Source organism: Puma concolor, chromosome A2, assembly GCF_028749965.1.
Source record: "Puma concolor isolate L17-30 chromosome A2, mPumCon1.1.hap2, whole genome shotgun sequence".
Lineage (NCBI taxonomy): Eukaryota > Metazoa > Chordata > Mammalia > Carnivora > Felidae > Puma > Puma concolor.
The window spans coordinates 165,430,161-165,454,495 of NC_141668.1; the positions used below are offsets into that span (position 1 = coordinate 165,430,161).

The following is a 24,335-nucleotide window of genomic DNA, read 5'->3' on the forward strand; positions in this document are numbered from 1 at the left end:
GACTATTTCTTAGTCCCTTGATCTCTCTAGCAATAGATTCTCTGCTGTCCTCTATGCTTTTTTCAAGCCTAGCCATTAGTTTTATGACTATTCTCAACTCTTGCTCAGTTATATATTGCTTAAGTTGGTTTTGATCAATTTGTTAGCTGTCACTCCTTCCTGGAATTTCTTTTGTGGAGAATTCTTCCGTTTCATCATTTTGGCTAGTTTTCTGTCCCTTATGAGTTTTAAAAGCTTGCTGTGTGTTCTGTACCTGCGAGCACCGCTATATTAAAGGGAGGGTGGTGGGGGTCATACACTGTCCAGGCCTGGCCCCTCAGGAGGTGTTTTTTGGAGAGTGTTACTTGCTCTCTGTTGTGACTTTGGTTATTTTATTTCCCTACCCGTAGTGATGTTTTGGACCCTCCACCAGGTGTGCTTTGATTTGTTCCTTGGAGTAGCCCTGGAAAGGAAAACAGGAGACAAAAACATGCAAACACACAAATAAAACAAACCAAAAGAAAAAACCCAAAACACCGACTACAAGTAAAGAACAGGGTGGAGGCGGTGCTGACGGAAGAGCAGATACGAAGAGAAATGACAGGAGCGGAGGAAAAAGAAAAAATAAACACTGACCAGGCAGAAAGACTAAAAGGCTTAATCCATAGAGAAAGGAAAATAAAGAAGGAGGCGGGGAAAATGAAACGAAGATAAAGTTACCCAGAGAAACTATACTGCTCGATTATTCCAGAGAGAGAGAAAGGAGTGTAAAGGAGAAGGAGGTGTAGAATATGTATCAAGACAATGGATTAAATATGTCTGTTTAGACAGACCAATAACCAGAGTAACCAGCCTATGGGGAGGAAAGAGATAAGGAGAAGTGGGAGGGAGAATATATCTCTCTCTCCAGAATTGACCTAGAGTTAATCCAGGCAATGCTGCATCACTTGTGGGGAGTCGCTGTCCACAGGGTCTGTGCCCCTCGGTGGATACACAGTTACCTAGTGCAAAGGGGCGTGGCTTGGCATAATCTGGACCCACCTCCACTGTGGGCCCCGGGAGTGATCCCCGAGGCCCCGCCTTGGTGCTGGGGGGCGGCAATGGTGATCCCCCAGTCTCTTCTCCACAGACCCCGACCGGTGGGCTCAGTTTGAGTCTTCCTCACTGTGTCACGGGTGCAGACGGGGCGGTCCTTCTCGCTCTACCAACTCCCCTGACCCTGCGCTTGGCTAAGATTCACAGTCCCGTTCCCATGCGCTCTGGCACTGGGGAAGGGCCTCTCCGTGCAGCCCAATAGGTGGTCCCGGCTGGCTTTGTCTGTGCCACCGCACTTCAAGGAGGACCTCCGTCTCCTACTACAGACTGCGTCGCTGACCTCGCCACTGAGCCCCGGGGGTGGCGGACACAGGCAGGCTTTGGTCCGTCCCACCGCACTCTGGGGAAGTGGCCGCTTTCTCCCACTGCGGACTGCGCCCCTGACCTACCACCGAACCCAGGGCTGGCTCCCCTCCTCCCCAGGTGCGTGAACAGGGAGCCGGCCCCAGGCCGAAGAAAGTCCTGCCGTTAGAGGTGGGATCCCTCTGAGTCCCAGTACGAGGTCATTTTCCTGTGCAGATACAGTCCTACACTTCCCTAGCCGTTCTCTTCCCTTTGTCTCTCCGCAGAAGGGGATGCCTCCCCTCTGTGCCTACCCACCCTGTTCTGTCTCCCTCAGTTCACAATCACCCACCTATCCTTTCTCAAGTCCCGTTTTCTTCCTGGTAGATTCAGTCTCTTTTCCTCCCCTACTCTTGGGGTTCAGAGTCCTTTGGCTTCAGCACTTCTTTGAGAGAGGCGGGAAGTAAGGGTCCCCCTACTTCTCTGCCATGTTGACCCCTCCCTGCCTCCCTCTTAGTGTGTTTAGATGTAAGTTGAGTCTCTTATGGAGAGCATATAATTGGATATTCTTTATCTGTTCTGCCCAAATCTGCCTTTTAGTTGGACAGATTAATCCATTAACATTTAAGGTTATTATTGATAAAGAAAGACCTACTTATGCCATTTTGTTATTTTCTACATGTTTTCTATCATTTTTGTTCCTCAATTCTTTCATTGTGTGTGTGTGTGTTAAATGTTTTCTCATGGACCATTTTGATTCCCTGTCATTTCTTTTTATTTATTTGTTTTAATGGTTGTCCTGGGGATTACAGTTAACATTTTATTTTAATTTTTATTTAATTTAATTTTTTAATTTAGATCCAAGTTAGCATATAGTGCAACAATGATTTCAGGAGTAGATTCCTTAATGCCCCTTACCCACTTAGCCCATTCCCCTCCCACAACCCCTCCAGTAACCCTCAGTTTGTTCTCGATATCTAAGAGTCTCTTATGGTTTGTCCCTCTTCCTGTTTTTATATTATTTTTGCTTCCCTTCCCTTATGTTCATCTGTTCTGTGTCTTAAAGTCCTCATATGTGTGAAGTCATATGATATTTGTCTTTCTCTAATTTTCTTAGCATACTACCCTCTAATTCCATCCACGTAGTTGCAAATGGCAAGATTTCATTCTTTTTGATTGCCGAGTAATACTCCATTTTGTATATATATATATGTGTGTGTGTGTGTGTGTGTGTGTGTGTGTGTGTGGTATATATATAATGTGAAATATACATATACATATACATCACATCTTTATCCATTCATCCCTCGATGGACATTTGGGCTCTTTCCATGCTTTGGCTATTGTTGATGGTGCTGCTATAAACATGGGGGTGCATGTGTCCCTTCGAAATAGCACACCTGTATCCCTTGGATAGAAACCTAGTAGTCAATTGCTGGGTCATAGGGTAGTTCTATTTTTAATTTGGGGGGGAACCTCCAGACTGTTTTCCAGAGTGGCTGCACCAATTTGCATTCCCACCAGCAGTGCAGAAGAGATCCTCTTTCTCCACATCCTCGCCAACATCTGTTGTTGCCTGAGTTGTTAATGTTAGCCATTCTGACAGGTGTGAGGTTGTATCTCATTGTGGTTTTGATTTCTATTTCCCTGATGATGAGTCATGTTGAGCATTTTTTCAGGTGTCGGTTGGCCATCTGGATGTCTTCTTTGGAAAAGTGTCTCTTCATGTCTTTTGCCCATTTCTTCACTGGATTATTTGTTTTTTGGGTGTTGAGTTTGAGAAGTTGTTTATAGGTTTTGGATACTAACCCTTTATCGGATCTGTCATTTGCAGCTCTCTTCTCCCATTCTGTCGGTGGCCTTTTAGTTTTGCAGATTGTTTCCTTCGCTGTGCAGGAGCTTTTCATTTTGATGAGGTCCCAGTAGTTCATTTTTGCTTTTGTTTCCCTTGCCTCTGGAGACGTGTTGAGTAAGAAGTCGCTGCGGCCAAGATCAAAGAGGTTTTTGCCTGCTTTCTCATCAGGTTTTGATGCCTTCCTGTCTTCCATTTAGGTCTTTCATCCATTTTGAGTTTATTTTTGTGTATGGTGTAAGAAAGTGGTCCAGTTTCATTTTTCTGCCTGTCGCTGTCTAGTTTTCCCAGCACCACTTGCTGAAGAGGCTGTCTTTATTCCACTGGATATTCTTTCCTGCTTTGTCAGGGATTAGTTGGCCATACGTTTGTGGGTCCATTTCTGGGTTCTCTATTCTGTTCCATTGATCTGAGTGTCTGTTCTTATCCCAGTGCCATACTTTCTTGATGATGACAGCTTGTAATACAGCTTAAAGTCCGGCAATTAACATTTTAATTCATAGCAGCCTATTTTGATTTAATACCAACTTTGTTTTGCTAGTATATAAAATTTTTGCTCTTATGTACCTGCGCACACACACACACACACACACACCTGCTTTCGTTTTGCCACAAATTACATCTTTATACCTTGTGTGCCCATTAACATAGATTTACAATTACTGGTGTAGGCATTTATCTTTTAAATCATGTAAGAGAAAGAGTTTCAAACCAAAAAGATAAGCATTATAAACCAAAAATAGCCAATTACTATTGGCCTGTGTATTTTCAATTATCAGGTTATTTCTTTATGTGGATTTGCATTAATATCCATTATCCTTTCATTTCAGCCTGAAAGTCTCCCATTAGCATTTCTTGTAGGGCAGATGTGCTCGTGATCTCTGTGCCTCTCAGTGTAACCTTATACTTGGGGCTTCTTAAGCTTCTTGGCTGTGTACATTTGTGTCTTTGTCAAATTTTGGGAAATTTTTGCCCTTATTTCTTCCAATATTCTTTCTACCTCATTCTCTTCTCCACTTAATGAATTCCCATGATGTGTATATTGGTATGTTTGATGGGATCCCACAGGTCTCTTGGGCTCTGTTCTTATTTTTTTTCCTTCTTTTTTCTTTCTGTTCTTCCAGGGAGGTAATGTAAATCATCCTGTCTTCATGGTTATTGATTCTTTCTTCTGCCTGCTCACATCTGCTGTTGAACTTTTCTTGTGAACTTTTCATTTCAGTTGTACTTTTCAACTCCAAAATTTCTGTGTAGTTTCTCTTTGTGATTTCTGTCTCTTTAACATGGGTTCTAGTTCATCAGAATTGTCACGGTTTTCTTTAGGTCTTTGAGCATACTTAAAAGAGTTGACTTAAATCCTTTGAGGGGCGCCTGGGTGGCCCAGTTGGTTGAGCGTCTGACTTCAGTTCAGGTCATGATCTCTTGGTTCGTGAGTTTGAGCCCCACATCAGGCTCATTGTAGTCAGCCTGTCAGTGCAGAGCCCAGTTCGGATCTTTCTGCTTACACTCTCTCAAAAACTAAATAAAAAACATTTAAATTCTTTGACTAGTGAGTCTGATGTTTGGGCTTCCTTCGGGGAAGTTTCTACTCATTTTTGTTTCTTTGCCTGCCTCATACTTTTAGTGTTAAAACTGGACATTTGGAACATTATTACACAGCAATTCTGGAATCCGATTTCTCTCCACCACCAGAATTTGTTATTGTTGCTTGTTGAATGTATGTTTAGTGATATCTCTATACTAATTTTGTAATCTGTATTTGTCACGTGTGGTCCCTGAAGACTGTTATGTTAGTTTCGTGGTTAGCTAGTGGTTGGTCAGAGATTTTCTTGGGGGCCTGGAACAAAAACTAAAACACCTGTAGTCTCTGCAGATGTGTTCTGTGTGGGTGTCCAGGGCCTACCTTCAAAATCAGCAGGCAATTGGCAACTCTCCATAATCTTTACTTTCTGCTTGTGCAGAACCTGAAGGTCAGCCAGAATTGAGGACTTAATGCAATTTCAGGTCTTTTCTGACCGTGTGCCCAACCCTGGCTTTCTAGATTCAAAGAAATATGAGGGAAATTTTTTAAAAATTCCCCAAACATCTTATTCCATAGTTTTCCTCCCAGGCTTCTTGGTTAGTTTTTTGTTTTCCTCTACTATTTCACTTGCCTCTGGTGGTGATGGCTGAGATATTTGCCTTTCAGTGTGTTCCGCACATGCCTCGTGGGTAGACAGCTCAGCCCTTGGAGAGTGGGATTAGATAAATAAAGGCAATATGGAAACCAATTTGACAATAAATTTCATATATTGAAAAAACAAGTGTAAGAAAAAGTTTATAAAGTAAAAAAAAAAAAAAAAAAAGTAAAAATTTAAAAAAAAAGATAAAGGCAAGCCAGAAAAGTCAAATCAGACAACCACGGATCTTTGACAATAAATAGGTCCCCCCTGCAGTACTAGGAATGTGGGCTGTCATCTGCAAGGTCACAGCCAAAGCAGTGAATAGATTAGACAAGGGTCAGTTAAAATGTCAGCTGGTTGTTGTCTTTGATTAAACATTTTCCAGTTGCTGTAAACTTTTGATAAGTTTCCAAAGTTCTGATAAAGTTGGTTCTGATGGTGTTCCCCAGTTTAGTCACTGTTTTTGTGGAGTTATGGACTTTTTGTTTAACAGCCCTTAATTTTCACTGTTGTCACTTCTCACAAGTCTTTCTGAGGCACTTCGATGTTCTTGGGTCTGTGCTGGGTTTAGGAATGTAGTGATGAATGAGACAGACGTGGTCCCCACCCTCCTGGAGCTTTCTGTCTGATGCCTTCCCTGTGAACTGAATAGCTGTTCCTTACCCTGACTTTATATTCTCTGTGGTTAAAAGCTTTAGAGCTTTTGAAGTATGTTATGTAAACTTGGACATGGACTTTGGGACTGTTTATATCCTGTCACCTGGACATTGAGGATGCTTGAATTTTTGTTTCTGGAGAGTTACTATACCCATTAGAATTTATGCGTGGTTACTCCACTGTTGCAGAAGTCATACTGGCTCATCTTCAGAATTGTTGGCTCCAGTTTCATGGAGTTGCTTGTCACCTGCACAGTCCCCCTACATCATGTGTCTTTTCTCCACAAATAGGGTGTCATGTTGATAAACGCAGTCTGACCTCCCAGCTGGAGCAAGAAGACAAAGTGATGACACAGGAGCGAGGAATTCTTCCAGGGACCTGTCCAGGTGAGCACCAGGTGGACAGGCGGATAGGAGTTTTCTTGAATAGGTCTGGCCAGTGATTTGGGGCATGGGAATAGTACATTCAGGAAACGTCAATCAGGAAAGTTTGTAACATGTCCTTTTTTCTGGCAGAGATGGTCAAGAACATTTGGTATGAGCTTCTTCGTGTATGTTCCTTCTTTTTACCTTTCTGTTCAACATCTCATGTGTTACCTTGGACTCAGAGGGGCGGAAAAAAGACGTATCTCTTTTCCTTTGAAGTGTACTTAACATATAGTGTTACATCAGTTTCAGGTGCACAACGTAGTGATTTGATAAGTTTATAAGTTATACTGTGCTCACCACAAGTGTAGCTGCTGTCTGTCATCGGACAATGCTAATACATTTCTTTTCCTTTTTAAGTTTAAATCTCATGGGAACACTTTATCCAATTCCTTCCTACTTTGCATTCCTGATAATCCCTTCTTTTGTAAATCTCTGATCAGTCTTAATCCTTCTAGAATCCTTTAATACCTATAGTTTTCATACTCACATCCCTTTCATGGCAAACTTCTTCAAAAACCCTGATCCCTCAGAGTCTGCCTTTACTCATGTATGTACTTTACTATTCCTTTCCTCCATCAACTTAAATTTCTTTTCAATTTGTTTCAGGTTTGGAGACTGTATTTAAAGTCAAGTGGTTAACTCCTAAGAAGCACGTTTTTAGAAAAGAACATTCCAATGGTATTAAAGCGGTAAGACTAACCTGGCTGATTTCTGGGTTTTTACAGTAGGAAAGTAAGTTAGAAAAGTCACAAAGTAAACAGTCATAGTATCATTTACACATGAGGAAATTTTGTCTCTGGAGAGATACTGTGAAAAGTTGTGAATTTGGAGAAAACCGTAAGTTAGCTCCAAACTTGTTTCTTCGCTGGGAGTTTCCACTTGTAAATATTTCCTTAAATGTGACTACGATATTGATCGTTGAAATATAAAGTGGTCTTAAGTTTATCAGAAGATGCTCTGTGAATATGATAAGGATTTGTGGCAAAGCATCCTTCTTTTTTAACTTCTAACAGCTCAAACTTGGCAGAAGCCACATACAAGCACTGAAAATAGCCAAAATGTCAATTGTAATAATGTAACGGAATTCCTGAAAAAGAGAATTCCTATGACATAAAATTCATTAAATATTAAAAATACTATAAATGATAGTTATCATTCATCTCTTAACAGGAAAGAAATCATCTCGGAGTGAAAGTCAATGAATGTAATCAGTGCTTTAAAGTCTTCAGCACAAAATCTAACCTCACTCAGCACAAGAGAATTCATACTGGAGAAAAACCCTATGACTGTAATCAGTGTGGCAAGTCCTTCAGCAGTAGATCCTACCTGACCATTCACAAGAGGATACACAATGGGGAGAAGCCCTATGAGTGCACGGACTGTGGCAAAGCCTTCAATGATCCCTCATCCCTTAGGCTGCACGTGAGAATTCACACTGGAGAAAAACCCTACGAATGTAATCAGTGTTTCCACGTCTTCCGCACCAGTTGTAACCTCAAAAGCCATAAGAGAATTCATACAAGAGAGAATCACCATGAATGTAATCAGTGTGGGAAGGCCTTCAGCACGAGGTCCTCCCTCACCGGGCATAATAGTATTCATACGGGGGAGAAACCTTATGAGTGCCACGACTGTGGGAAAGCCTTTAGGAAGAGCTCCTATCTGACCCAGCACATGAGAACTCATACTGGAGAAAAACCCTATGAGTGTGATCAGTGTGGAAAATCCTTCAGCAGTAGCTTTTCTCTTACTGTGCACAAGAGAATTCACACTGGGGAGAAACCCTATGAATGCAGTAACTGTGGGAAAGCATTCAATAATCTCTCCGCTGTTAAGAAACACGTGAGGACTCACACTGGAGAGAAACCCTACGAATGTAATCATTGTGGAAAATCTTTCACCACTAACTCTTACCTTTCTGTGCACAAGAGAATTCATAATAGGTGGATATGAGTACAGTAATTAGGAAAGCATTCATTGATCTCTTAACCCTCAGACAACTGACGGTAACTCACTAGATGGGTGAGTTATCTGCTGCTGCCTAACAACTTTCCCTCCAAAACATAGTGGCTTCAAACATCATACATTTATTATAATTTCTGTAGGTCGGGAATCTGGAAGCAACTTAGCTGTGTAGTCCTGGCACAGAATCTGTCATGAGGTGAAATCAAGATGTCTGCTGGAGCCACAATCATTGGAGTCTTTACTGATACAGAATCTGCTTCCAGAATGGCTCACTCACATGTCTAGCAAGTTAATGCCAGTTGTTGGCAGAGAATCTTCATTACTTCACTCTCCAGAGGGCCAAGTATCTTCATGATGTAGCATCAGGTTCCTCCCAAAGCATTTGATCTACAGGAGAGCTAATGCAGAAGCCACATTGTCTTTTTTGACCCATCCTCAGGAGGACATACTATCATTTCTTCCGTACTGTATTGCTTACAGAGTGGGAAGAAACAACACAGGGTATATATATATATATATTAGGAGACAGATCATAAGGAACCATCTGAGGAGTTTCCATGAAATCAGTGAAGAAAAGCCTTTAGCAGACTCTCATTCTGCCAATCTACTGTATATGAAGTAGCCCTCGGTAACTTAAGTCAATTCCCTCTGGAGAGAAACCTCATGAGTGCAATCTTTGTGGTAAGCTTTCAGCTCAAACTCACCCTAATGTGCACAAAAGATTATGTGTGGAGAGAAACCTGAGGAGCGCAGTAGCTATAGGAAAGCCTTCAGTGATATCTCTAGGGAGTCACATAACAGTTCACACTAAGGGAAAAACCTTAAGACTATCCTCAGAATGCAAAAGCCTTCAGCGACACTCATCCCATAGAGCACATGTGAGAAATCACTACAGAGGAATCCTAAAAGGAATGTGGGAAACCCTTCAGCACAAGCGTTTGCATTACTGAGCGAAAGATGGGGAGAGATTCCGAATACAATTACTGTGGGAAAGCCTCGAATGTTCTCTCAGTTTTTAAGAGACACGAGGGTTTATTCTGGAGAGAAATTCCCTTCGAATGTCATCAGTACTGGAAAGTCATTTTTCCACATTCCTTAGGAAACTGAGAATTCACTGCAAAGACACTTGTGAATATAAAGACTGAGGGAACGCCTTTGATGATACCTCTTACATTAGGAAAAATAGGAAGTTTTCTTTGGAGGCAAAAGTTGTGAGTGTATCAATTTGGAAAAAATCTTTCAGTGATTCTTTGTTGGTTTGTGAGAACTCACATTGTAGGGAAACCCTAGAAAAGTGATGCCTCAGCTCTTTACTGAGGGGCCACAAAATAAGTTAAACTGGCAATGGAAATTATTGATTTTGAGTGTGGGTTTACCTTTATCTCGTCCTAAGATCGGGCCACTAGTTCGTTAATTTTCAGTCTTTTTGTTTTAGTATAAACACGTCTATAGCCATACCTAAAATAAACCTTAAATTATGTTCCATAGTTTTGTATGTAACATGTTAACTCTAATTTACTCTTTAAAAACATCAGTACATAGCATATCCAAAAAGACATTTCTGAATATCTCCTGAGTGAATTAGTTTATCATTAGTGGAAATTAGACCGTATTTACTATATACTTTTTCTAGTTTAATGGCATTTTTGTCAGGTAAGCGGACTTTACGATGCTGATTGTTTTTTATCTTTCTCCTCTAGTATGGCATTTTGTTTAGCTTCTTTCCCAATGCCCATCGTCCCCCACTCATTACGTAAAAAATGTTTTCGTTGTCATTCAAGTTGTCAATGAGGATTAAAAATGCGCAACTTATAAGGCTTCTCTGAGGCCCAGAGAGGTATTGCTTGGCTCTGCTGACCATGAGGAGTAGGTAGAAGTCACTGGGGAGAACACCATCTGGCTCGTTCCCCACCTGTATCCTGTTCGTCTTACCCGTGCTTTCTCTTGAAAGTCGACTCAAGGCCAAGAGTCGGAAGTGCTCTATTTTGATCGTGATGCCAGACACCATAGTGCAGCACAAAATGACAGTGACATGGGCTCCCCCTGGACCTCTGATTGGCGGTCTCAGCTCTGGACTGCTTATGCCCAGACTACTCCTTACATGATTAAAAGTAACCTCTAACTGGTTGAAGCCAAAGTCTTATTCTCGGGGGGTTTGTTTTTGAGGTGGTGGTCTGTTCATGTCCAGCCGAATGCAATATCTAACTAGGAAACCTATTAGTTGGTCCCATTTGATAAGTGTTCCATGTTTCTTTGAAAATAATGTATATTCTCTAAGTTTTCGATGTAGACTATGTGCCCATTAACTCAAGTTAATTGTGTTTTCAGATATAGTATGTACATTCAGGTTTTTGTCCTCAAACTTATTTAGTGGTAGATGTCTATTAAAGTCTTCTAAGGATATGGATTAACGGGTTTTTTTTTTTTTCATTTCTGTCATTTTTTTCTTTATATATTTGGATGTATAACTAAATACATTCAGGATTAGTTTTTTTTTTCCTTGTGAATTGTTCCTTTTTGTGTAGGGGTCATTTTTTTTATAATGAAGTATTTCAGTACATTAATAAATGACTAAACATTTATGTAGCCCTTCCTATAGCTGAGGCACTTTTCTGAATGCCTTATGAAAATATGAACTTATTAAGTACTCAGTATAAGCTTAAGAAGTATGTACTATTATTATTCCCATTTTACAGATGAGAAAACTAACATGATATACTGGTAACTTGCCTGAACTCACTGGCTAGTAAATAGTAGAGCCCAGGTTTGAACCCCATCCGTGCTCTTAACCACTAGTCTATCTACTGAGTATATTCTATATGCCAGGCCCTGTTTGAGACACTGGTGTTTATAGCAATGCATGAAATGTACGTTTTGCTATTGAAGCACTTACATTCTAATGGGGGAAGACAGATTATAGAAAAATCAATAAGACTTGCTATTTTAAGTGTTGATCAGAAAAGCAAAGCATGATAAAATAGTTAAGGGGGGATTGGGATCTTACCGTTGTATATAAAATAGGAAGGGAAGGCCTCTTAGCCAAGGGACACTTGAGCAGAGACCTTAACAAGTTGGGACAGTGAGTCAATGTGTGTGGCAAGAGCAGGCTTGGCATGCAAAGTCCCGCCGCAGAGCAGCCAACGAGATGAGCATAGAACGAGCTGGGGGTGTAGTGAGGGTGTGCTAGAGGATGATGTGGTCAGAGACGTGGTGGATCTTGATCTTGTTGGATTTTATTGTCCCATTAGGACTTTTTCTTATACTTTGAATGAGCTGGCATGCCAGTCAGAGTCCCAGCAGGAAGCAACTGACACAGACTAGGACACTTCAAGTAGAGTTTCCATAAAGAGGCTACTCACAGAGTTGTGGACAGGATGGAGGAAAACCACAAGAAGTCGTTGGTACCCAGTAGCGGGTAAGGCCAGGACTCTATTAACATCCCTACCCCTGAAAGGATAAGAGAAGGGAACAATTACTGAAATCCACAGACAAGAGAGGAAAGAACTGCATTCCAGGAGCTGGGGGGAGGGGGTCGGGGGTAGTATCCAGCTCCACGTTCTGCAAGAAATAGAGCTAGACGTCCCCTTCTTTCATCCTTCTGATTTTATGCCTAGGGTCCCCATTGACCAAACCCAACCAAAGGCCACAAGGCAAGGAATCCCACTGATGTAGTTCATATTGATTAATGTTACTAGACTCAAAGGTAGAGAAAGTGGGTCCACTGGGGCAAATGGAAGCTATTCAGAACTTTTCACCCCGTTTGCTTCTCAGAATCTACTTTTGTCAGTCACCTGCGTAGAAAGTTCACATACCTGAATTGTAGCAGCCGCTGTACCATCTGGGTATTGTCAAAGCACGGATGCTCCCACCCGTAGTCTAGAACAGTTGCCTTCACACGTGTTCTTCATATAAGGTAGGTCAGGGGACTCTTGGGAGGAAATCACAAAAATAATTAACCTAAAAGCCCGAGTTACCAGAGGGCTTTTTACCAGCAAAGTAAGGGTCCCATGGAGCTTTATGATTGCATAGGTAACCCTATGCCAGCTGATGTGGGGCTTCTGTTACACAGTAAGGGCAGAGGACATTTGGCACTCAGGCAATCCTTTGGCATGTCTCTTACCCCAGGTTTTTGTTTGTTTTTGATAAATAAATGTAGCAGCTGTATCCTGAGAAGGGCCTATTGGCCAGATGTTCAGACTCCTCAGGGGTGAGGATCCAGACCAGCCCTCCAAGTCCAGCAGAGGTCATAGTTATGGGTGAAGGGAATGGAGGATGGGATGGTAGAAGTGTGGCGGTTAAGTATCAGTTGCAGCACCGCGAAAAGCTGCTGTCGAGAGCGATCTGTAATTTGTTCACCGATCTTCCTCTTGTAAATTTCTCCAAGCAAGAGGACTAACCAGAATCCCGTGTGCGTTCACTTCCAAGAAGCAAGTGCATCTGAGTGGCCTAAGTGTTGCGCCATAATGGAGACGGTGGTATATTTCTCAGATCCTTCTTTCAGGACTCTTTAAGGCACTCATGCCCCCGCTGCTGGAAGTGTTCTAATGGCTTGTGCCACCATGCTCTCAGGAATTCTCTTGGGCCAAAGGAAAGTACCACACCTAAGGCTAAGTCCGCCCCCACCCCAGGGTAGCCCACTTCCAATGACTGGTTCCTACGGGGAGTGCAAATGCCCAGATTCCTTTGCCTCGATTTGTGATACCCTGAAAGGCCACCTCAGCCCTGGAACTCCCCGTGAGAGCAACTGTCATCTCTGTTTTGACCTTACCAGAGTTCAGTCTCTTGTTCTGCCCAATCTTGGTTCTCTCCTTTAGAGATGGTTACCTCAAGCAAGTGACAAACTTCTTGTCCCAAAGTTTTATTTCTTCATCTGTCAAATAGAAATGATAGAAGGCCTACTTTGTAGACTTGTATTAAGTATTCAATTAGTTAACATATGTACAGCATTTGTGGGGCTTCTGGTGTATATATATAGGAAACATTATTTTATCTTTTATTATAACCTAATTGAAACATCATAGGAATGTACTGAGCAAAATAAGCCACACACAAAAAAAGAGTAAATATTATATGAGACTCTAAATTCCAAGAATAGCAAAAAAAAAAAAAAAAAAAAAAAAAAAAAAAAAATCTGTGATAGGAAAAAAAATCAGAATGGTGGTTGTATCTAAACACACTGAGATGTGGGGGCGCCTGGGTGGCGCAGTCGGTTAAGCGTCCGACTTCAACCAGGTCACGATCTCGCGGTCCCTGAGTTCGAGCCCCGCGTCAGGCTCTGGGCTGATGGCTCAGAGCCTGGAGCCTGTTTCCGATTCTGTGTCTCCCTCTCTCTCTGCCCCTCCCCCGTTCATGCTCTGTCTCTCTCTGTCCCAAAAATAAATAAACGTTAAAAAAAAAAAAAATAAACACACTGAGATGTGACAGGAAGGAACTTCATGGAGTGAGGATAATGTTCTATATCTCAATGGGAGTGTAGGTTACATAAGTATATGCAATTGTCAAAATGTATTGAATGAGACACTCAAGATACGTACATTGAACTGTATGCAGCTTCTGCCTCAACTTGATTTATTTTGCTAAGTGAAAGAAGCCAGATATGACAAGCCATTTCTTGTATGATTACATTGTATGACATTTAGTAAAAGGCAAAACTGTAGGGAAGGACAACAAATCAGTGGTTTTCAGGGACAAGGAGTAAGAGAGAGGGGGGAATGACTACAAAGGGGCAACTGAAAGGAATTTGGGAGTGATGGAATTGTTCTCTCGTGGCTGTGTTGATGGACACAACTCTAGACGCTTGCCAAAACCCATAGAACTAGACAGCATAAAGAGTGACTATTACTGTCGGTTAAAAAAATCTACCAGGTAGCAGAGGGAATGCAAAATAGAATAAACTATAATACAGGAGCCTAACTATACAAATGAATAACATAATCACAAGGAAGAAAACCAAATTTACTCTGGAAAACTGTATATTTTGACAAGAGATGTAAGGCTGACTACGAAAAGAACTGTCTGGAAATCCTCTGGATGAAAATGGGTTTCTTACAATGGTGTGGATTAGCGATTGTGAAACTACTTTATGTGTGTACTAGAGTTGAACAAGTAAATATGTGGTAGATTATGAAAGCCAGTTTCTTACTCTCAAAGAGATAGGTTGCAAACAAGGAAAGAGAGAAGGCTAGAATAAACACTGTGGCGTTGGAGTGGATTGGAATTGGAGGTATCAGTATGAATTCATGCTTTTTGATAGGTGGTTGGATAGGTGTTTGTGTGCGCGCACACGCATGTGCATAGGATAGTACACTTACATGTATTTTCAAGGCCTATCAGCTCAGGAGGCCTAGTAGCAATGAGAATATCACCCACTGAGATCTTGATTTCTAAAGTAATATTCTTAAAAAAAAAAAACAAAAAACAAACAAAAAACAAAAAACAGCGCTCTTTGGAGAAATAGGGGGCTGTCACAGGGAATATAGAACCTGATCCTAAAATGTCTGAATTTCTTTTCATGTAACATAAAGGTTGACAAAGAAGAAGCCCCAAAAATCTTCCTAAAAATTCCCCTCAGGTCCTTAAATAACACCTAAGCTGTGCATGTACAGAGAAAGACTGTAGGAGGCTTAGAAGAGAGTAGCTAGAGAAAGCTGAAGATTGTGCAGAAAATTCAGAGATCATACATGCCAGTAGTTGGAGGTTGGTTTTTGGACCCATCTGGAGTGGAATGATGAGAGAAGAAAAGAGAGAAAGAGACAGGAGAAGGAAAGGGAAGATGAGGGGAGAGGAAGGGAAGGGAAAGGAAAAGAAAAAAGAGAAAAGAGGGAGGAAGAAAGGAAAAGAAACAGGGAGGGAGGGAAGGAAAGAAAAAAGAGAAAGAAAAAGAGGGAAAAAAAGAAAGGTTTTTAATTATGCCCCTACAAATGTCACACCCTGACAGTAAGTACCATGCACTACAAGTAAGGACTGCATCTTAGAAGTCAGTGCAAAACTGAAATAGATCTGTGCTTTTAGAGGCTAAAATCTAGACTTCAGAGGCTCAAGGTGGCCTATTAGTACCATAACTGCCTGCCATAACGAAACCTAATCTTTAGAGGAAGGTACCATAATTAAGAACCTCTACCAAGTATATTGTTCACAAGATCCAGCAAACAAGAGCAATAGACACGCAAAGTCTGCAGGAAGATGTTGTCAATTAAGAATATAGAAATCTAGGGGCACCTGGGTGGCTCAGTTAAACGTCTGACTTTGGCTCAGGTCATGATCTCACAGTTTGTGAGTTTGAGCCCCGCATCGGGCTCTGTGCTGACAGCTCCGAGCCTGGACTCTGTGTCTCCCTCTCTCTTTCTGCCCCTCCCCCACTCTCACTCTGTCTCTGTCTCTGTCTCTCTTTCAAAAATAAACATTAAAAAAAGAAGAAGAATATAGAAATCCATAGGAGCAGGCCCAGAGACCAGATATTGGAGTTAACAGACAAGGACTTCAAAACAACTATGAATAATATGTTTTTTAAAAATGGAGAAAACGTGAAAAAATTGTAGAAAAAGAAAGACAAGCTGCAAATCTTCAAACCAACTGAAGAAAGGACATGTTGCCTTCAAAGGAGCAACAGTAAGACTGACGATTTTTCAAAAGAAACTATGGAAGCAAAAAAATAACATCCAACATCCAAAGGGTTGAATGGGGGGGGGGGGGGGTAGGGTATTAACCACGAATGTAAAACTCAATGACCTAAGAAAAATATTCTTTGAAAATGCAGAAAATGGAAGACGTGTTCCAACCGGGGGGGGGGGGGGGAGGGGGGTTAAAAAAGCAAAAGCTGAAATAACGGCAGAACTGCACCTCAAGAAAAACTAAAGAGAGTTTTCAGGTTAAGGGAAATCAGTTCACGTGAAGACAAATAACTCCAAGAATCAAGATCAGCAGGAGACAAAATGTAAGTAAATATAAATGTATGTTGACTGTGTAAAACAACCCTGTATAGTTTCACAACTTTTATGTAAGCCTAAACTTTTTCAAAATAAAATACTTTTAAAACACATTGAACTGATTGCCCAAAGCTAGAGATGATGTAAGCCGCTGCAAGAGAGCTCCCAGTCCGCCCCCACAAGACCAAACATTATGGGAACCCCAGCAAGTGCTGCTCACGGTCGACATCCCAGGCAAGACGACAGACGCCCTAGCCGAGGACCACCAGTTCCATCCCAGGACTAGAGACAACGGGACCTCAGATATCAACTGTCATTACCCAAACACAAATGATGGGGTCTGAGCAAGCAAGCCCCCCCCCAGTCCCCTCAAAACTAGGAACGAGAGGAACTCCAAGTACCCCCTTCAGTAGCTTTAATTCTAGAAGCGACGGCAGCCCCAGCAGTGACTCCTTCAGCTGCTCAACACTAGGCAGTGGGGAGTCCCAGTCCACTGACCACCCCCCCCAGTCTCTACCAACAGTACAGGCAAGGGGAGACCCAGAAAGTGACTCTTCTTGTTCTACCCCCAAACTGGATAAGAATGACCTATATAAAAAGACTCCTCTAGTCCCCATCACTAGAGATACATGGAATCCCATGCAAATATCCCCCTGATTCCCTCCTCACATTAGAGACCATGGAACCTCTTCATGGCCCCTCCCTGTCGCACCAAACACTTGAAAAATGGGATCCCCAGGCAGGCAGTGAGTCCCCTGACACCAGAGACAATAGGAGCCCCAGCCTCATACTTCCCAGTTACCTCCAGCATCATGAGGGTTTCATCTGATGATACAAGTCTCAACAAGTGATTCCCCCCTATCCCTCCAAGATTCGTGATGATGGAAATCCCAAAAAGCAACTTGTAATCCCCACACACGAAAGGAGACAGGAGCCCCAGCAAATGCCCCACCATTCTCACTCAGCACGAGTCACAGCTTGCCTCCCTTGACTCCCCCAGACCAGGTAGACGAATATCCCCAGCAAAGAGCAACCCGTCTCCCCCAAGGGAAGCAATACCAGTTTCAACAGGCAAGACTCCAGGTTCTCCAACATAGGTGTCAGGCAGTCCCAGAAAACTGCATCTATTCCCATGGTCACAAAATAAAGTTGATGGAAGGGTCAGCAAGCAGCACCCTCAACCGAATGAGGAGGGAAGCCCACAGTATAAATCCCTCAAGTCCCCCCAGCATGAGATGACTGCCCCTGTGGGGACCCTCCTTTATCCCAAGCACAGAATCATCTGAGCCCCAGCAGGTAACTTCTCAGCCTCTTCGTGCAATACAGAGATCTCTGTCCCCAAGTTATAGTGGATAGGTAGAGCCCCATCAAACCAAATGTCCCTCGTCTTAGGGAATGTTGAGGACCCGTCTCAGAACAAGGAAGACAATCAGGGCACCTGGGTGGCTCAGTTGGTTAAGTGTCCGACTCTTGATTTCAGCTCGGGTCATGACATCACAGTCATGCGATTGAACCCTGCATAAAGCTTCATACTCAGTGTGGAGCCTGCTAGGTGTCTCTCTCTCTCTCTCTCTCTCTCTCTCTCTCTCTCCCCTCTCTGCCTCCCTCCCTCCCTCCTCCCATATCCCCTCCTTTCTCTCTCTCTCCCTCCCTCCTCCCATATCCCCTCCTTTCTCTCTCTCTCCCTCCCTCCTTCTTTCCCTCCCCCTCCCTCTGCCCCTCTCCCCTTCTCTTTCTCCCTCTTTCCCTCCCACTCCCTCTCTACCCTTCTCTCTCTCTCTCTCATAATCAATAAACATTAAAAAGAAGAAGAAGGAAGGCAATCGTAGTCCTGATAAGCCAGCAGAGACCCCAAGCTCTCATTATCCAAGAGACAGGAGCTCAGGAAGCAAAACTTCCTCCAACATTTCCTGCCCTAGCGGACCCATTCCCAGCTGACCCTCAGATCATCTCCGCAAAGAGGCACTAGTGAATCAGAAAGGCTGGAGCTGGGGTCAAGGCTGAGAGGGATAGAGAGGGGAGAGGAGTAAAAGAAGTAAAGGAAGAAAGGAGACCTTCTAAGTTGGTCCAATGCCACGTATGAATTCATGAGGCTCCAAACAGCTACAATGACCAGAAACCAGGCTCTCGGGAGAAAAATGAGCAGAACAAAGAAATTCTGGGCTGACGAAGAGAAGTGGCCTAGAGGAGAGGTGGGTGCATCTGCTAGCCTCCAAGATGGCCACCAAGGGTCCTTGCACTTGGTACCCATGCCCTGTGCGGTCTCCTCCCACACTGAATCAGACGTGACCCAAGTGAGCAACACAACATTACAGAAGTGACAGTATGTCATATCTGGGGCTATGTCCTAAAACACAGTGGAGCTCCCTCCTTAGTCTCCTAGGTTGCTTCCTCTATGGGGGAAGCCATCAGCCATCCCATGAAGGTACCCAAGCAACCCCAGGGAGATATCCACGTGAGAAGAACCAACTCAGCGGCAAAGAGCTAGCCATTCACCAAGCTGCGTTGAAAGATCTCCCAGCCCTGATTTTTGAACTCTGTGTGCTAAAATGTTTGGGGATGAAGTCTACTGCTGTCTGCAACCTACTTCAACATGTTTTTTTTTTTTTTTAATTTTTGTTAATGTGTATTTATTTTTGAGAGAGAGAGACAGAGACAGAGTGTGATCTGGGGAGGGGCAGAGAGAGAAGGAGACACAGAATCCAAAGCAGGCTCCAGGCTCCAAGCTGTCAGCACACAGCCCGATGTGGGGCTCGAACCGTGAGATCATGACCTGAGCCGAAGTCAGATGTTTAACCAACTGAGCTACCCAGGCACCCACCCCCGCCTTCTTTTTTTTTTAATGGTGGATTGAGGGATGATAGAGGAATGAAAGTAGCAAAGCAAGTATAGAAAAATGCTGTAGAATCTAGGGGTGGATATTAGTTCATTAGGACCGCCTAAACAAAACACCACAGACTGGGGGACTTAAGCAACAGAAATTTACTTTCCCACAGTTCTGGAAGTCCAAGCTCAAGATGCCAGCAAAGTTGGCTTCTTCTGAGGCTTCTCTCCTTGGCTTGCAGATGACCACCCTCTTGCTTGGTGGTCATCCCTCTGAGTGTGTGTGCTCCTGCCATCTCTTGGTCCATATGTTTTAATCTCCTCTCCTCATAAGGACACCCTAATGGCCTCATTTAACCTTAATTCTTGAAAGGCTCAACCTCAGAATATGGTCATGTGAGGAGGTGCCAGTGATTTGGGCTTCAACATGTGAACGTGAGGGGACAGAATTCAGCCCACAACACGAGTGTTCACTGTAAAACTCTTTCAAATCATCCCCATACTTGAAATTTTTTCATAATAAATTGGGCACAGGTGATGTGCTAAGTCACTAAAGGAAAAATGGATTGTTTTAAAAAATCATGTCAGGGGGACCTGGGGAAGATGGCGGTGTAGGAGGACGCTGGGCTCACCACATCCTTCTGATCACTTAGATTCCAACTACACCTGCCTAAATAACCCAGAAAACCACCAGAGGACTAGCAGAACAGAGTCTCCAGAGCCAAGCGCAGACGAGAGGCCCAGGGAAGAGGGGCCCCTCCCGAAGCGGATCACCGAAGGAGAAGCAAGCTGAGCCTGCCCCTCCCGCCCCCGTGCACCTTGCTGATCCACCCCAGCTAATACACCAGATCCCCAGCACCACAAGCCTGGCAGTGTGCAAGTAGCCCAGACAGGCCATGCCACCCCACAGTGAATCCCACCCCTAGGAGAGGGGAAAAGAAGTCACACCAGTCTGACTGTGGCCCCAGCAGTGGGCTGGGGGCAGACATCAGGCCTGACTGTGGCCCTGCCCACCAACGTGAGTTATTCAAGACAGCATAGGGGAAGTGCCCCGCAGTTCCGCACCACTCCAGGGACTATCCAAAATGACCAAACGGAAGAATTCCCCTCAAAAGAATCTCTTGAAAACAGTATAGAGGACAGCAGAGAATCTATTGCTACAGAGATCAAGGGACTAAGGAATAGTCAGGAGGAGCAAAAAAAATGCTATAAACGAGCTGCAAGATAAAATGGAAACAACCACGTCTCGGATTGAAGAGGCAGAGGAGAGAATAGGTGAACGAGAAGATAAAATTATGGAAAAAGAGGAAGCTGAGAAAAAGAGAGATAAAAAGAATCCAGGAGTATGAGGGGAAAATTAGAGAACTAAGTGATGTACTAAAGAGAAATAATCTACGCATAATTGGTATTCCAGAGGAGGAAGAGAGAGGGAAAGGTGCTGAAGGTGTACTTGAAGAAATAATAGCTGAGAACTTCCCTGATCTGGGAAAGGAAAAGGCATTGAAATCCAAGAGGCACAGAGAACTCCCTTCAGACATAACTTGAATCGATCTTCTGCACGACAGATCATAGTGAAACTGGAAAAATACAAGGATAAAGAGAAAATTCTGAAAGCAACAAGGGATAAACGTGCTCTACCATATAAAGGGAGACCTATAAGACTCGTGACCGATCTCTCTACTGAAACTTGGCAGGCCAGAAAGGAATGGCAGGAGATCTTCAATGTGATGAACAGAAAAAATATGCAGCCGAGAATCCTTTATCCAGCAAGTCTGTCATTTAGAACAGAAGGAGAGATAAAGGTCTTCCCAAACAAACAAAAACTAAAGGAATTCGTCACCACTAAACCAGCCCTACAAGAGATCCTAAGGGGGATCCTGTGAGACAACGTACCAGAGACATTGCTACAAACATAAAACATACAGACATCACAATGACTCTAAACCCATATCTTTCTATAATAACACTGAATGTAAATGGACTAAATGCACCAACCAAAAGTCATAGGGTATCACAATGGATAAAAAAAACAAGACCCATCTATTTGCTGTCTACAAGAGACTCATTTTAGACCTGAGGACACCTTCAGATTGAGAGTGAGGGGATGGAGAACTATTTATCATGCTACTGGAAGTCAAAAGAAAGCTGGAGTAGCCATAGTTATATCAGACAAACTAGACTTTAAATTAAAGGCTGTAACAAGAGATGAAGAAGGGCATTATATAATAATTACAGGGTCTATCCATCAGGAAGAGCTAACAATTATAAATGTCTATGCACCGAATACAGGAGCCCCCAAATATATAAAACAATTACTCACAAACATAAGCAACCTTATTGACAAGAATGTGGTGATTGCCAGGGACTTTAACACTCCACTTACAGAAATGGATAGATCATCTAGACACATGGTCAATAAAGAAACAAGGGCCCTGAATGATACATTGGATCATATGGACTTGACAGATATATTTAGAACTCTGCATCCCAAAGCAACAGAATATACTTGCTTCTCGAGTGCACATGGAACATTCTCCAAGACAGATCACATACTGGGTCACAAAACAGCCCTTCATAAGTGTACAAGAATTGAAATCATACCATGCATACTTTCAGACCACAATGCTATGAAACTTGAAATCAACCACAGGAAAAGTCTGGAAACCCTCCAAAAGCATGGGGGTTAAAGAACACCCTACTAAAGAATGAGTGGGTCAACCAGACAATTAGAGAAGAAATTAAAAAATATATGGAAACAAACAAAAATGAAAATACAACAATCCAAACGCTTTGGGATGCAGCAAAGGCAGTCCTGAGAGGAAAATACATTGCAATCCTCAGGCCTATCTCAAGAAACAAGAAAAATCCCAAATACAAAATCTAACAGCACACCTAAAGGGAATAGAAGCAGAACAGCAAAGACAGCCTAAACCCAGCAGAAGAAGAGAAATAATAAAGATCAGAGCAGAAATAAACAATATAGAATCTAAAAAAACTGTAGAGCAGATCAACAAAACCAAGAGTTGTTTTTTTGAAAAAATAAACAAAATTGATAAACCGCTAGCCAGGCTTCTCAAAAAGAAAAGAGAGAGGACCCAAATAGATAAAATCATGAATGAAAATGGAATGACTACAACCAATCCCTCAGAAATACAAGCAATTATCAGGGAATACTATGAAAAATTATATGCCAACAAACTGGACAACCTGGAAGAAATGGACAAATTCCTAAACACCCACACACTTCCAAAACTCGATCAGGAGGAAACAGAAAGCTTGAACAGACCCATAACCAGCGAAGAAATTGAAGCAGTTATCAAAAATCTCCCAACAAATGAGAGTCCAGGACCAGATGGCTTCCCTGGGGAGTTCTACCAGAAGTTTAAAGCAGAAATAATACCTATCCTTCTCAAGCTGTTCCAAAAAATAGAAAGGGAAGGAAAACTTCCAGACTCATTCTATGAAGCCAGCATTACTTTGATTCCCAAACCAGACAGAGACCCAGCAAAAAAAGAGAACTACAGGCCAATATCCCTGATGAATATGGATGCAAAACTTCTCAACAAGATACTAGCAAATCGAATTCAACAGCATATGAAAAGAATTATTCACCACGATCAAGTGGGATTCATTCCTGGGCTGCAGGGCTGGTTCAACATTCGCAAATCAATCAATGTGATACATCACATTAATAAAAGAAAAGATAAGAACCATATGATCCTGTCAATCGATGCAGAAAAGGCGTGACAAAATTCAGCATCGTTTCTTAATAAAAACCCTCGAGAAAGTCAGGATAGAAGGAACATACTTAAATATCATAAAAGCCATTTATGAAAAGCCCACAGCTAATATCATCCTCAATGGGGAAAAACTGAGAGATTTCCCTGACATCAGGAACACGACAGGGATGTCCACTTTCACCGCTGTTGTTTAACACAGTGTTGGAAGTTCTAGCATCAGCAATCAGACAACAAAATGAAATCAAAGGCATCAAAATTGGCAAAGATGAAGTCAAGCTTTCACTTTTTGCAGATGACATGATATTATACATGGAAAATCCAATAGACTCCACCAAAAGTCTGCTAGAACTGATACACGAATTCAGCAAAGTTGCAGAATACAAAAGCAATGTACAGAAATCAGTTGCATTCTTATACACTAATAATGAAGCAACAGAAAGACAAATAAAGAAACTGATCCCATTCACAATTGCACCAAGAAACATAAAATACCTAGGAATAAACCTAACCGAAGATGTAAAAGATCTGTATGCTGCAAACTATAGAAAGCTTATGAAGGGAATTGAAGAAGATATAAAGAAATGGAAAAACATCCCATGCTCATGGATTGGAAGAATAAATATTGTCAAAATGTCAATACTACCCAAAGCAATCTACACATTCAATGCAATCCCAATCAAAATTGCACCAGCATTCTTCTCGAAACTAGAACAAGCAGTCCTAAAATTCACATGGAACCACAAAAGGCCCCGAATAGCCAAAGTAATTCTGAAGAAGACCAAAGCAGGAGGCATCACAATCTCAGACTTTAGCCTCTACTACAAAGCTGTAATCATCAAGACAGCACGGTATTGGCACAAAAACAGACACATAGATCAATGGAACAGAATAGAAACCCCAGAACTAGACCCACAAATGTATGGCCAACTAATCTTTGACAAAGCAGGAAAGAACATCCAACAGAAGACAGTCTCTTTAACAAATGTTGCTGGGAGAACTGGACAGCAACATGCAGAAGATTGAAACTAGACCACTTTCTCACACCATTCACAAAAATAAATGCAAAATGGATGCAGGACCTGAATGTGAGACAGGAAACCATCAAAACCCTAGAGGAGAAAGCAGGAAAAGACCTCTCTGACCTCAGCCGTTGCAATTTCTTACTTGACACATCCCCAAAGGCAAGGGAATTAAAGGCAAAAATGAACTACTGGGACCTTATGAAGATAATAAGCTTCTGCACAGCAAAGGAAACAACCAACAAAACTAAAAGGCAACCAACAGAATGGGAAAGGATATGTGCAAATGACATATCAGACAAAGGGCTAGTATCCAAAATCTATAAAGAGCTCACCAAACTCCACACCCGAAAAACAAATAACCCAGTGAAGAAATGGGCAGAAAACATGAATAGACACTTCTCTAAA

The 24,335-nt window shown here is 42.4% G+C and overlaps 1 protein-coding gene and 1 long non-coding RNA gene across 2 annotated transcripts in view; one reads left to right on the forward strand and one right to left on the reverse strand.

Moving 5' to 3' along the window:
* LOC147583798 (uncharacterized) overlaps nucleotides 1–10,831 on the forward strand; it is a 28,721-nt gene extending 17,890 nt beyond the window's left edge. The window contains exons 5-7 of the mRNA XM_086681380.1: nucleotides 6,318–6,413; nucleotides 7,062–7,144; nucleotides 7,626–10,831. Of these exons, the coding sequence (XP_086537506.1) occupies nucleotides 6,318–6,413; nucleotides 7,062–7,144; nucleotides 7,626–8,408 (962 nt within the window). The 3' untranslated portion in view covers nucleotides 8,409–10,831. The remainder of the gene's footprint in view (nucleotides 1–6,317; nucleotides 6,414–7,061; nucleotides 7,145–7,625) is intronic.
* Nucleotides 10,832–11,196: 365 nt separating this feature from the next.
* LOC147583799 (uncharacterized) overlaps nucleotides 11,197–24,335 on the reverse strand; it is a 50,293-nt gene continuing 37,154 nt past the window's right edge. Inside the window, exons 3-4 of the long non-coding RNA XR_015242241.1 lie at nucleotides 12,233–12,348; nucleotides 11,197–11,867 (exon numbers count right to left, since the gene is read on the reverse strand). This is a non-coding gene — a long non-coding RNA (uncharacterized LOC147583799). The remainder of the gene's footprint in view (nucleotides 11,868–12,232; nucleotides 12,349–24,335) is intronic.